The following is a 14,397-nucleotide window of genomic DNA, read 5'->3' on the forward strand; positions in this document are numbered from 1 at the left end:
CGATGGTCAGCTTTGCGCTGCTGGGGGGGACTTTTGGCAAAAAAGACAGGGTCACGACTTCCAGAGTTGTGCTTCTGTTGCACAAAATGTCGAATCCCGAAGGATCTGAGTAGCCTAGAAAACATGAACATCGAGTAAACACCGGCTTGATTTAGGTTAAATAGGCACTTCATCTGAAGCAGAAGGTCCTGTTCTGTTTTGTTTTATTTTAAGAAAATTAAGACTTACTGATGCTTCGTTTGACGTTGGTCAGCTTCACCCCAGTCTTATTTTTCGAAGCTTGCGCAAACGATGTCTGCTTTTCTTGGCAAAAACAAATAACTTTGTGGAAGTCGTCCCTGCTGGTTTGAAGTAGTGCCGTGAAATATTTAGAATTTCGTTTTGATACAAGCGTTGACGACACGCAGTGCAGAAAGCCCTGCAATGTCTCGAGCTCCTGCTTTGCGATTTTAGCGGGGCTGGCCATTGCTGCAGAATGACAGACAGAACTACTGGCTTCTCTCTAGAGTGAGGACCCAGACTTTAAGGCGCTAGATGACACAAAAAAAAATGACACGCAAAAGTCGCGAGAGTACTAAAAGGCGGCACACCCGACAAAAGAGAACGACTTTGCATAAGGCGCTAAACTGGGAAAAAAATATTGAGGGGAAACCAATGTATACACGAGACCGATTTAAAGCTAGCGAAAGTACGCAGGTGCCAGATCCAGAAGCAGTCTAGCACTAGCAAAAGACTGCATATTAATTTCTATAAATGCTAAACAAAAACAAGTACTGCAACCGTGTGCGTCCTCTCCGCTTTTCATATCTCTTCACCTTATGTTGTCATCTCACAAAACAGAATATGTACTTTTGATGTAAGCAATGAAGCAGTTCGTCACATATATGTGCCTCACACCTCGAATATATCCATCATAGATGATACTTTATAATCTTTTTCGTATTTAACGTTTACTGTACTAACGAGTCACCATATACATTAGGTAATGTTGTAAATAGAAAATATAACTTATTGAACCATTTATTGTCTTACTTCACCCAAGTGTACACTATACCTACTGAATAGGTTGACATCTTAAAGCTAAATTCAAAATACAAACTTAGGACCCAATGCTGACAGCACTGATAAAAAAAAATAGCCTACATATATAAGAAAAAATTGATTGCACGAATAGGTGGCGGGACCATGAGAAAATATATTTTTTGGTAATAACTATTGATCACTCTGTTGTAGAAAAATTAATATTATGTATTTTAATTGTGGGGAATGGCCGAGGCACATACTTGCAAATTGTAATGTCCCCCAAATGCATGTGACTGTCATATCTGATTCTAGTGATCATTTCAGTATTTCCCACATGAGACGAATTTGCGTCAATATTCAGCTTTGAAATTTCACATAGTGATAGACGGAAAGGTTTTTTGGGAAGGTTTTTTTTTTTTTAATTTTTAGTTCGGTCTTCGGCAATAGTGTTTGAGCCGCGGAGGCGTGTGTGTCTGCCGTGTTAAATGCGGGCATTTTAGGTGTTTTTTTTTGCTAAGCATGTGCACATATACGGAATAAAAATAGAATGGGATCCCAGTGTAGTTATTAATTAAATGGGACTTACACGGAAATATAGTTTTATTCAGTCCATTTTTCTTGTATAGTGCAGTGTCATAACGTTAAATTATGCGAAAGCGCTTTACATTACCCCCGCTTAATATATATAGGCATATGTTTTAACGTGACATTTCGTAGTGCAGTCGGTAAGCATTCGGCAGCATTAAATAACGTGTAAATAGATAACATGTATTTTCGTACACAAGCAGAGTATGTTTTAAACGCGGATGTTGGACTTTTATGTTTTAACATTTATAATTATGGCACACATATCTCTGGTTAAAGCTTATTTTCGTTTAGTAACATTTTGCCCATTGTCTAAGGTATGTCTGTCTGGAATCCGACATTATCGCGGTAAAGGAAAAGGTAATGTATTTAGAAAAAGATCGCTAATGCCGGTGTGATTGCTAAATGCTTCTGTGTCATTGAAATTTAAGTATCTTTTTACATTTAAAAAACAACTAAAGAATACCGGCGCGCAAAGGATTACTGTTATATGTGTTGGTTAGTGTCACAGTATAGTAATTTCCTAGTTTTTGTTTTAAAGAGTTGGGTTATGTTAATAAAGATGTTAATAATATTAATAAAGATTTTAATGTGGTTTGACTAGTTCGAATTTCCGAGTTCCGAGAGAAAAACGAACGCCCCATTGTTTTTACGGTTTTGATTGGGTGACGTACTGACCGCTCCCAGGTAAGCAAGGCTTGTCCTGTACATTTTACTTCTGGATTTGTAAGAGGTAAGACGCAACATATATGTAACGGTGTATTTTTATTTGTATGTTGACGCTTTGCTGTTTTCTAATTGTACGTGGTTTATTTTGTGGTAAGGTTTTAAAAAAATGTTTTTATTTCGGTCTTAGGCAATAGTGTTTGAGCAGCGTGAGCGTTTGTCTCTGCGGTGTTAAATGCGTCACGACTATAGCGGTTATAATGGCGGCCATTTTATGTTTTATGTGTTTGCTAAGCATGTCGACATATATGGCATGGGATCTCCATGTGGTTATCAATTAAATGGGACCTGCACGGAATCATAGTTTTATTCAGTCATTTTTTCTTTTATAGCGCACTGTCACAAGATTAAGGTCTGTGAAAGCGCTGTACATTATACTTGCTCATATAGTCCTATGTTTTAACGTGACATGTTCCGTAGTGCAGCCGGTAAGCATTAGGCAGCAGTGAATAACGTGTAAGTGCATAACATAAATTTCCGTACACAAGCGCAGAGTATGTTTTAAACGCTGTGTCTGTGACATGTTATATTTTAGCTTTTTAAATTACGGTAAACGTATCTCTGGTTAAAGTTTTTTTTCGTTTAGTAACATTTGGTATATTGTTTAAGGTATGCCTTTGTGGAATCAGACGTTATTGGTGTAAAGGAAAAAGTAATGTATTTTGAAAAAGGTAGCTGATGTTTGAAATCCTTCTCTGTCATTGAAATTTGATAAATATTTTTTATATTTTAAAAGAAATTTAAAGCATAACGGCGCGCAAAGGATTACTGTTATACTACTTCGTTAGTGGCGCAGTAGTAATTCAGTAGTTTTATCTTTTAAAGAGTTGGGTTATGTTCTTTGTTAGGAAAGTATCTTTACTTGTATGCTAATGGTTTGGTACTAAATGAAGAGTTAAGTCTGTATAATTTAGCTTAAATAAATAACGTAAAGTGGTAAGGTAATTAAGCATTAATTTAGAATAGTCGTGAAGGGGCGTTTTAGTGGCAGCCATTTCGTTTATTGGTTTCGCTGAGCTAGGTTGACAGAGAGACAGGGACTTGTTTTTACGGTTTTGATTGGCTGACGCAAGTGACCACGCTCATCTGAAGCAAGGCTTGTCCTGTGCATTTTATTTCTGGATTTGCAAGAGGTAAGTCGCTACATATATGTAATGCTTTTATTAGTTTGTTGACGCTTTGCTTTTTTTTTATTATAGGTGATTAATTTTGTGGTCGTCAGTTTTTTACAACATATTTTTGTTAGGTGTTGGGCAATAGTGTTTAAGCAGGGTAAGCGTTTGTTTAGGTAGTGTGAAATGCGCCACAGAGCTGTTTCTGTGGCGGCCATTTTAGGTGTGTTGTATATTTGCGCTTTACATTATCCTCGTTCTTGTACGCTTATGTTTTAAAGTAATATATTTTGTAAAGTAGCAGACAAGGATGTGGCAACAGTAAATCATGTGTAAGTGGTCAAAATTTAATTTTGTTTCAGAAGCGCAAAGTATGTTTTAAACGCTGTGTCTGTGGCATGTCGTACTTTTCTGTTTTAACATTTATAATTACGGTAGATTTCTTTAAATTAAATTGTAATATTAAATGCGCCACAGAGCGGTTTCCGTGTCGGCCATTTCAGATGTCTTGTTTTTGCTGAGCATGCGCACATGTACGGAATACAAGTCGTACATTTTGTATTTTTTTACTCTATGTCGTTTTGCACAGTCTTTAGATTGGTCAGGGTTTATTTCACTGCATGTTGTACTTGTTATATCTATGTATGTGACGAAGAATCTTAATATTGAAATCTTCAATGTGATCACTATCCGGTTATCAATTTACAATTAAATATACTTTTATTTGGTTCACAACATTAAATTGTCTGAAGGCGCTTTACTCTATCCCCATCTATGTAGCCATATATTTTAAAGTAACATATTTTGCAATGCAGCCGATAACGATTCGGCAGCAGTCCATTACGGTATTACCGTAAGTTGCATGCTAAACGTCCGTAGTGGTTACGTCGTAGTTATAGACCTGTAAAGTAAGGCAATGACTGCTTAGTTACTACTGCAGCAGTTCACGGTAAATACCGACAGAATTAACCGGCAAGGAGCCATGCCTGCGTGTTTAGGAACTGTAACAGTACGAAAACAGATACAGACCGGTGTGAAACAAATGTATGTGAGGCTGCATTACATCGCAGCGATGTTTGTAGGGTGCACTTTTGTCATTCCTCTCAGTCGATGTGAATTTACTGCGTATATTTTACAGTAAAAATGTAATATGTATTTTACTAGTAATGTAAGCCATTATGAAAGAAACTTAATGTTAAAGGACTGCTTGGAATGCTACAGTAAAAAAATGTTTGTGGTATCCATGTTTCGTATACTAATGAAATGTATACACATGTCAGTTAAGTCATACATCTTGTCTTTATAGACTTTCAAGAGGTCTGACGACAGAGGGATCAAAGGTGAATATTTTGAAGCTGCTGTCTACCACCAGTTGTTTGAGAATGACTGTGGAGAAGGTTTCAAATGTACATGGTGTTTTCAATAAAGACTGACTATTGAGAAATGTTGATGCTATGAAAGTCATCTGTCACTTTTCTCTACAGATTTCTGCTGGAGAAAGACATTTCCAAGGAGAAAGTGATAAACGGTATGCTTTGTGCACTTGGAGAAGTTAGCATTGCCACTACATCAGTTAGCTATAGAAATAGAAGCTTAATATGTTAGTTGTTAAAATCTTATCTATCTGATTCAAGGTAACCCAGGGTTTTGGGTTACAATTTACTACCTGGAAGACTATTCCATATTTCAGCAGTATGCTGTAAATGCATTTGCTATAGGAAGAGAAGCATAGTATTTTATAGGTAATTGTTATTGCTTAATATGTTATAGTTGTTAATCTTATCTAGGTTTGATTTAAAGGAACGTACGGTTTTAGTTTGTGCTACACTAGTACGAAGACTTTTCTGTACTGTAGGTACATGCTGTGTAAAAAAAAAAAGTGCTTACTTAAATTCAATTTAAAACATAAAAATTAACATAGTTGTTTATGCAACAGCACATTGAATATATAGTGGCAGAGGTGCTTTTTCCCCAATATGGTAAATGGCCATGATATTGATTTTAAGGTATATTTGTGTCTGTGAGATTAGTAATTTGTAGCATTTGTAATAAATTGCATTGTAGTGACAGGAAAAATTGAAATACATGTGAGAAACCCATCAGTTAGTGTTGAGGTGAAGCTTGTGTAATATTGTTTTGCAGTGTGACTTCACAGGTAAATGTGTCATTTTAACAATGAAAGTCATGTGAGAGATTGATTGTAGGATAAGGATTGTAATGCTTCATAAAATGTTTAGTGTGTAAATTGTGGTTTACTGTCTAGACACTTCAATATTGATTTAGCTGCATCACTGTTTCTAAGTAGCTGAGATATAGAACATAGTTCTCACAGAAAAACAGCATTGTAATTGCTTTAAGTAATGCATATCAATTAAACTTAGTTTTGTGATAACTGATAATTACTGAGTCACCACACACTGCACAACCATAAAATATCTTCTACATGTAACCCATATGGAACACTGTTGGGAACTGGCAGAAGAGAAGACGCTATGAAGTTCCATCCAAGGAGGAACAACTTGACAGATGCATCATTATAGCATTTCATAAAATGTTTATTGTGTAAATTGTGGTTCACTGTCCATACACTTCAATATTAATTTAGCTGCATCACTGATTCTAAGTAGCCGAGTTGTGTTAGTGTACATAGTTCTCACAGAAGAACAGCATTGTAATTGTTTTAATACATATCAATCAAAATTAGTTTTGTGATAACTGATAATTACTGAGTCACCACACACTGCACGATCATAAAATGTCTTCTACATGTAACCCGTATGGAACACTGTTGGAAACTGGCAGAAGAGAAGACGCTATGAAGTTACATCCAAGGAGGAACAACTTGACAGATGCATCATTCGAGCAGTTGTTCGAGGTGGTACTTTGCTGAGGGTAACTCAGTGGTACCTTGCTTGTTGGGGATTTGAACCTGTGATTTTAAATTACAAGTGTACATCCCTAGCTATTAGGACGTATAATTGAGATGTCAGTGCAAAGTAAGGTTGTAAGCAGGTGTGCCTTGTGTTGTGTCCCCCCCTTTGTTCATTTGCAGATGCCTCGCACCAAGGCGTCCAAGCGTTCAGCAGCAGCGAAGAAGAGGCTGATGGACCGGCGGCGAGCTGCTGATAGTTTTGATGTGGCTATGACTGATGACGGGGTTACGTCTTTTCCCCCCTACCGGAATACCAAAAAGATCACGACTGTGACTTTCCCGACGAGCCACGACCAACAACCTGAGCAGGCCGCACAGCCGCGGCCTGACTCTGTCATGGCTATGACTGACGGGGTTATTTCTTTTCCCCCCTACTGGAATACCAAAAAGATCCTGACTGTGACTTGCCCGACGAGCCATGACCACCAGGTTCCCACTCTGGGTGCCATTTGTAGGACTGATGACAATTTGTTTATACCTTCTCTTTATAAAGACAAGGCTTTGACTGATGACGAGGTTTTGCAGCCACCTCAAAAAAGAAAGGCTGCAGCTATATTACCATCCATACCACCATCTATATTACCATCCATGCGACCATCTAATTCTTTGGCAATTCCTCTGGCAAACTCCTTGGCAATTCCTCTGGCAATTCCTCTGGCAATTCCTCTGGCAATTCCTCTGGCAAACTCCTTGGCAATTCCTCTGGCAAACTCCTTGGCAATTCCTCTGGCAAAACCCTTGGCAAAATTTGAATGTACCGTTGATCAAGAGCAGCATCTGAACCCTGTAAATATCTGTGCATCTCCTCATTTTCCTCAGGCACGTACTGTGAGAGGCTCCTTCCATCAAGGACACCCACAATTTGGTGTTAACAGGAACAAGCAATGTGTTGCTAATAGTTTGATTGCCATACTAATGTGTAAGATAAAGAACGTTTTAAGCTGGTCAGTCACAGACATTGATCAAGTACTGCTGAATGGAGATGACCTCTACACTACCATCAGAGATGCTGGGAGAATTCAAGATGCTTCTGGGTATCTGTTTGTGAGAGATCTACCAACTGAGTACACATTGAATGGTGATAAATTTGAAATAAACTACCATGATGACATGTTTGTTGGCTTGTTTGGTGTGAGCGAATATGGAGATATGTGCAACATTCTCATGTCAGCTGATCAAGCGGTAAGAAAAGTATTCTCACAGTATGATGCATGTCTTTTTACTCTTAAAGTTAATACATGTGCCATCATTAAGCAAGGGTCATGGTATGTGGTGATCGACTCCCATTCCCGACGAGGAGATGGAGCAAGCGATGCATCAGGCAGAAGTATATTGGTGTACCACTCTAACATAGATTCTTTGTTAGACCATGTGAATACCCTAGGACTGTCTTTAGATGCAACAGGGGAACAGTTTGAGATTACAGCTGTGAGTGTGACCAGTCGAAGCATCCTGCACCAGCATCCAGATGGTAACTCCTCAGTCACCAGTCTCAACCAGCCTACCAGCATGTCAGACCATCCAGACGGTGACTCCTCAGTGACCAGAGTCCAGCAGTTTGCCAGCATGTCAGAGAGCGAATATGGTGTGGTAAGGCCAAATGTGACAGACGATGCAGAACCTGAGGTTGATATGCATGTTAGTAATGAAGGTGATGTAGTATTTATCAGTGAGTTATGCAGTGAGCAGTTTTTGTTCAGTCCTTTGACAACACAGCAGCAAAGAAGCCTTTCCTGTAAGCTTGGTATGGTGTACATTGATCATGGTCATGTGAACATGGCTGCACAATTTCCAATGGGTGACCCTTGCAGAATGGTGCCTATTACTGGTGATGGTAACTGCTTTTTCAGATCTCTGGCTTTTGCCATTTCCGGAAATGAGAAAGAACACAGGAAAATTAGATGTGCTGTTGTTGCTCACATACTAAAAAATCAATCCAGGTATGTTGCTTGTCTTAGGGAAGGTCACTCTTCTGTCACTGAGTATGTCACTGCATCACGGATGAAATATGTTGGTACTTGGGCATCTGAGGTAGAGATTCAAGCTGCTGCTGATCTGCTTGGTGTGCATATTTTCACATACTCCAATAACAAATGGTTGAAGTACTCCACATGTATTGGTTCTGATCCGAGAGGTATATACCTGAAACATTGTAATGAGTCACACTATGAGGCTGTAACTTGTGTGAAAAGGTGTGATACTGAGGGTTGTGCCACACGATGCTCTGAAATTCACAACACATCATCTGAAATGGCATCAAGTCGACGAAAACTGGAACGAGGCAAAAGACGGTATGAAGAAAGTATGGTGTACAAGGAGGAACAACTTGAGAGAAGCATAAAGCGCTACCATGACGATGAAGTGTATAGAGAACATGTGAAACAGTCAAGTGTAAGTAAGTATGCAACAGACTTGGGTCACCGCAAACATATACAGCAGTCAAGTGTGAGTAAGTATGCGACAGATAATGAACATAGGCAACGTGTGAAGCAGTCGAGTGTGAGCAAGTATGCGACAGATAATGAACACAGTCAACGTGTGAAGCAGTCGAGTGTGAGCAAGTATGCGACAGATAATGAACATAGGCAACGTGTGAAGCAGTCGAGTGTGAGCAAGTATGCGACAGATAATGAACACAGTCAACGTGTGAAGCAGTCTAGTGTGAGCAAGTATGCGACAGACACTGAACACAGGCAATGTGTGAAGCAGTCGAGTGTGATTAAGTATGCAACAGACACTGAACACAGGCACTGTGTGAAGCAGTTGAGTGTGAGCAAGTATGCGAGAGACACTGAACACAGGCAACATGTGAAGCAGTTGAGTGTGAGCAAGTATGCGACAGACCCTGAACACAGGCAACATGTGAAGCAGTCGAGTGTGATTAAGTATGCGAGAGACACTGAACACAGGCAACATGTGAAGCAGTCGAGTGTGAGCAAGTATGCGACAGACACTGAACACAGGCAACATGTGAAGCAGTCGAGTGTGAGCAAGTATGCGACAGACACTGAACACAGGCAACATGTGAAGCAGTCGAGTGTGAGCAAGTATGCGACAGACACTGAACACAGGCAACATGTGAAGCAGTCGAGTGTGAGCAAGTATGCGACAGACACTGAACACAGGCAACATGTGAAGCAGTCGAGTGTGAGCAAGTATGCGACAGACACTGAACACAGGCAACATGTGAAGCAGTCGAGTGTGAGCAAGTATGCGACAGACACTGAACACAGGCAACGTGTGAAGCAGTCGAGTGTGAGCAAGTATGCGACAGACACTGAACACAGGCAATGTGTGAAGCAGTCGAGTGTGAGCAAGTATGCGACAGACACTGAACACAGGCAATGTGTGAAGCAGTTGAGTGTGATTAAGTATGCGACAGACACTGAACACAGGCACCGTGTGAAGCAGTCGAGTGTGATTAAGTATGCGACAGACACTGAACACAGGCACCGTGTGAAGCAGTCGAGTGTGATTAAGTATGCTACAGACACTGAACACAGGCACCGTGTGAAGCAGTCAAGTGTGCAGAAGTATGCAACTGACATTGAACACAGGGAACGTGTAAAAGACTTTATGGTTAGTAAGCATATCACAAATGAAAGTTACAGAGAAGCTGTGAAGAAACAGAAATTTGAAGCCTACCATTGTAATCCAGTATACCAATCAGCTCAGAAGCAAAGTTGCAGTAATAGATATAAGACAGACAGGTGTTATGCCACCGCAGTGAAAAGCAGAAATATTGGAAAACGGACTAAAGAGAAGGATAACAGAAAAGACATTAAGTATGTGGTTGAACAGTTTAGACAGAAAATAACTAAAGGCCCAGAATACATTTGTTCAGTGTGTCATCGAATGCTATTTAAACACCAAGTTCTGATTTGTAAGAAAGATGAGTACTTCAAAAAATCACAGGCAATTGCGTTAGTGGCTTCACAGTGTATAACTGAGACATACTTGCATAAATGTATAGATATGTGTTCTGATGATTGTAGCAGTGTTATTGGCTCTAGAGGTTCCTTGTGGATCTGCCACACGTGTCACAGAAAAATTCTTGATGGGAAACTGCCAGCAGAGAGTGTTGCAAACAATCTAGCTTTAGACCCTGTCCCTGTAGAGTTACAGCATCTAAATTCACTGGAACAGCATCTGATTTCTATGCATATTCCTTTTATGAGAATTGTGTCTTTGCCAAAAGGTGGACAAAATGGTGTTCATGGTCCTGTGACTTGTGTCCCATCTAGTGTTCCAAATGTAGCTGAAGTTTTACCGAGAGTCGACAATGATGACCTTATGATTCGTGTAAAGTTGAAGAGGAAGTTAACTTACAAAGGACATTACAAATATGAATTTGTGCATCCAGAAAAAATAAAGAAGGCTTTGGTGTATCTTACAGAGAATAACAAATTTTACAGCAATGTGGAGTTCAACAATGACTGGATTAATCCCCTGCAGAAAACTAAAGAAGTACCTGGTTATGTAGGTGACACACATGCAGATGAAGAGCATAATGAAAATAACATAGATGATGAGGAAATGGATGAAACTTTGCATGATAGACAACAACATGGCATGTATATGGATACGTGTCTTCAACCTGTAGACATAGCACAAGAGATCTTGGATCAGCACTTTGATGGAATCATGTCGATGGCACCTGCAGAAGGAAACAATCCAGTGAGGCTTCTAACTGATGAGTCAAATGAAGCTAAATGTTTTCCAGTCCTTTTCCCAAAAGGAACAGGTACTTTTCATGACAGAAAGAAGGAAAAACTGACACTGTGTAGGTATTTAAATACAAGAATTCTTAATGCAGATGGACGTTTTGGAAAAAACTTAGACTATATATTTTATGGGCAGTATTTGTCTGAGCTTCAGCAGGTTGTGTCAAATGTGTCAATTGCTGTGAGAAAAGGCTATGATGCACGGGATAAGTGTCCTGTCACATCAGAAACTTTGACAAATAAGGAGTCTCTACAAAAGATGTTCAATTTTGATGAAGGTTATAAATTTCTAAGACCAATCAGAGGCACCCCTGTTTTTTGGCAAAGTGTTCAGAAAGATTTGTTTGCAATGGTAAGACAGCTTGGTATTCCCACATGGTTTTGCTCTTTTTCTTCTGCTGATTTACGCTGGACAGAACTGATGACAGCAATCTTCAAACAAGACGGCATAGATGCATCAAGTGCTGAGCTCGACTGGTCAGAAAGGTGTGCACTGTTGAAAAACAATCCTGTGACAGCTGCCAGAATGTTTCATTATCGATTCCACTGCTTCCTGAAAGATGTCATCATGTCAGAAGCACAACCGATTGGCAAAATAGTTGATTATTTCTACAGAGTAGAATTTCAGCAACGGGGATCACCTCACACTCACTGTTTGTTTTGGGTGGAAGATGCACCTAAGGTTGGCAAAGATGATGAAGATGAGGTATCAGCTTTCATTGATCAATATGTAACATGTGAAATGCCAGAGGGTGACAATGAAATGCATGAAATTGTATGTAGTGTACAGCAACATAGTAAGAGGCACTCAAAAACATGCAAGAAAAAAGGGAAAACTTGTAGATTCAATTTCCCACGTCCTCCAAGCAACAGAACATTTGTGTCATCATGCAAACTTGGAGATGGTGAGACAGACGGACAGCCCCTGAAAAAAGAAGTAGCAGATGCTATCATGAAAAGAGTGAAGGATGCTGTACTAAACCCTGATGCCAACTATGAGTCTGTTGATTCCTTATTTAGTGCAATTGGTATCAGTCAGGAAATATTTGAAGCTGCGTACTCAAGAATCACAAAGAAAACTACCATTGTTCTTAAGAGGAGACCATGTGAAGTGTGGGTGAACCAATATAACAGAGACCTTTTACGCTGTTGGAATGCAAACATGGACATTCAGTTTGTGGTTGATGCATATTCATGTATTGTGTACATCATTTCCTACATTTCCAAAGCTGAGAGAGAGATGGGACTGCTACTGGCAAATGCTCAGAAAGAGGCCACCCAGCAAGGTAACCTTGATGCAAAAGAAGCTCTTCGGCAACTTGGCAGTGTTTTCCTACACAATCGTGAAGTTTCAGCTCAGGAAAGTGTTTATCGTCTGACTAACATGAGGTTGAAAGAGGGATCACGAAAGGTGCAGTTTATCCCAACTGGAGAAAATGTGGTAAAAATGAGCCTTCCATTGAATGTCATACGGAAGAAAGCTGAGTGTGAGAATGAGGATGAACAAGGAATTTGGATGAACAGTATCACTGATAGATATAAAGCCAGACCAGAAACAGAAGTGTTTGCAGGAATGTGCCTGGCGAGATTTGCATCTGAGTACAGAATACTGTCTAAGTCTCAAAGCTCATGCCCTGGAAGTGTGCAGTTGGACAGAAAATTAGGATTTGTGAAAAAAAGGACACGCACAGATGCAGCTGTTGTTCGGTATGCTCGCTTTTCACCCACAAAGGACCCAGAAAAATATTACCACAGCATTTTGCAACTTTTTCTGCCACATTATTTCGATGCACAGTTAAAACCTTCTACTTTTGGCAGTTACCAAGAATTTTATGAGATTGGTTGTGTCAAGTTTCTTGATGATGAATTGCATTCAGTGAAACTGGTTGTGGAGTCAAACATGTCAAGTTTTGAAAAGGAATCACGTGCAATAGACAAAGCTCAGGAAGACCTACAGCTGCATGGTGCAATGGAAGATGCTTGGGCAGAGATTTGTCCAGAGACTGAACGTGAACGGTTAGAATGTCTTGCCAGCAAATCCAACATTACACCAGAAATGAGAGAACAACGTGATGAGATACCAGATTTGTTACCAAGACTGAGTCGCTATATGTTGCATGACAATCCTTGTGGTATGTCCAGGCAGGAAGTCTTGGCTTTGCTTCGCTCACTGAATAACAAGCAATCTGAGATCTTTTACAAAATACGAAACTGGTGTTTACAGAAGGCACGTGGTGAAAACCCAGAACCATTTCATGTATTCATATCTGGACCTGGAGGTGTGGGCAAGTCAGTCTTGATCAAAGCAATACAGTATGAGGCAGCTCGTATCTTGTGTCAGTTGTCACATAATCCAGATGAGACCCATGTGTTACTCACTGCTCCAACTGGAGTTAGTGCTTACAACATAAAAGCTGCAACGATACACACCTGTTTCCATATTGCAACAGATGTAAAGTTGCCATATGAACCACTTGGAGATGAAAAAATAAATTCATTGAGAGCTGAACTGGGAAACCTGCAGATATTGATTATAGATGAAATTTCAATGGTTGATCACAAGCTGCTTGCGTATATTCATGGCAGATTAAGACAAATCAAACAAATTGGAGATTATTCTGCTTTTGGAAATGTTTCAATCATTGCTGTTGGAGATTTCTACCAACTTTGTCCTGTGAAAGGGAAAGCTTTATATACTGAGGGTAAAGGTGTGAATCTATGGCAGAATCATTTTGCTATGGTGGAGCTGACTGAAATTATGAGACAGAAAGATATGGAGTTTGCACAGTTGCTGAATCGACTAAGGAAACGCAAAAGGGGTGATGCAATGCTGGAGGAAGACATCGCTATGCTGAAACAATGTGTGACAGGCGAAGGACAAGACAGTACTGCTCTTCATATTTATGCAACCAATGACGAAGTTGATCAGCATAACTACCATATGCTGCGGAAGATATGCTCAGACCATGTCATCATTCATGCTCAGGATTTTGAAAGGGTTGCTGCAACTGGCAGACTGGAAAGGAAACATGGACATCATGCCAATGTTCAGAAAACATGTCTCCTAGAATCACTACATGTAGGTGTCAATGCACGAGTAATGCTGCTGAAAAACATTGATGTTTCAGACGGCCTGGTAAATGGTGCATTTGGTACAGTCAGTGACATCTGCTTTGATACTGATGAGGATTTTCCATCAGAGATATACATCACATTTGACAATGAAGCAGCTGGAAAGTCACTCAGGGGAAAGAAGCCATGCCTCAAAGTAGGGTTGGACAAAGCTACACGAATC

General features: G+C 39.8%; 1 protein-coding gene across 1 annotated transcript; it reads left to right on the top strand.

The window, feature by feature from the left end:
* Positions 1-4,750: 4,750 nt before the first annotated feature.
* LOC140582772 (uncharacterized) lies at positions 4,751-8,210 on the top strand. The gene is made up of 5 exons (XM_072707083.1): positions 4,751-4,786; positions 4,931-4,974; positions 6,499-7,560; positions 7,840-7,968; positions 8,190-8,210. The coding sequence occupies exons 3-5, from the start codon at positions 6,499-6,501 to the stop codon at positions 8,208-8,210; spliced, it is 1,212 nt and encodes a 403-aa protein (XP_072563184.1). The 5' UTR covers positions 4,751-4,786; positions 4,931-4,974.
* The last annotated feature ends 6,187 nt before the right edge of the window (positions 8,211-14,397 follow it).

The sequence above is a fragment of the Paramormyrops kingsleyae genome, chromosome 25, assembly GCF_048594095.1.
Source record: "Paramormyrops kingsleyae isolate MSU_618 chromosome 25, PKINGS_0.4, whole genome shotgun sequence".
NCBI classification, from domain to species: domain Eukaryota; kingdom Metazoa; phylum Chordata; class Actinopteri; order Osteoglossiformes; family Mormyridae; genus Paramormyrops; species Paramormyrops kingsleyae.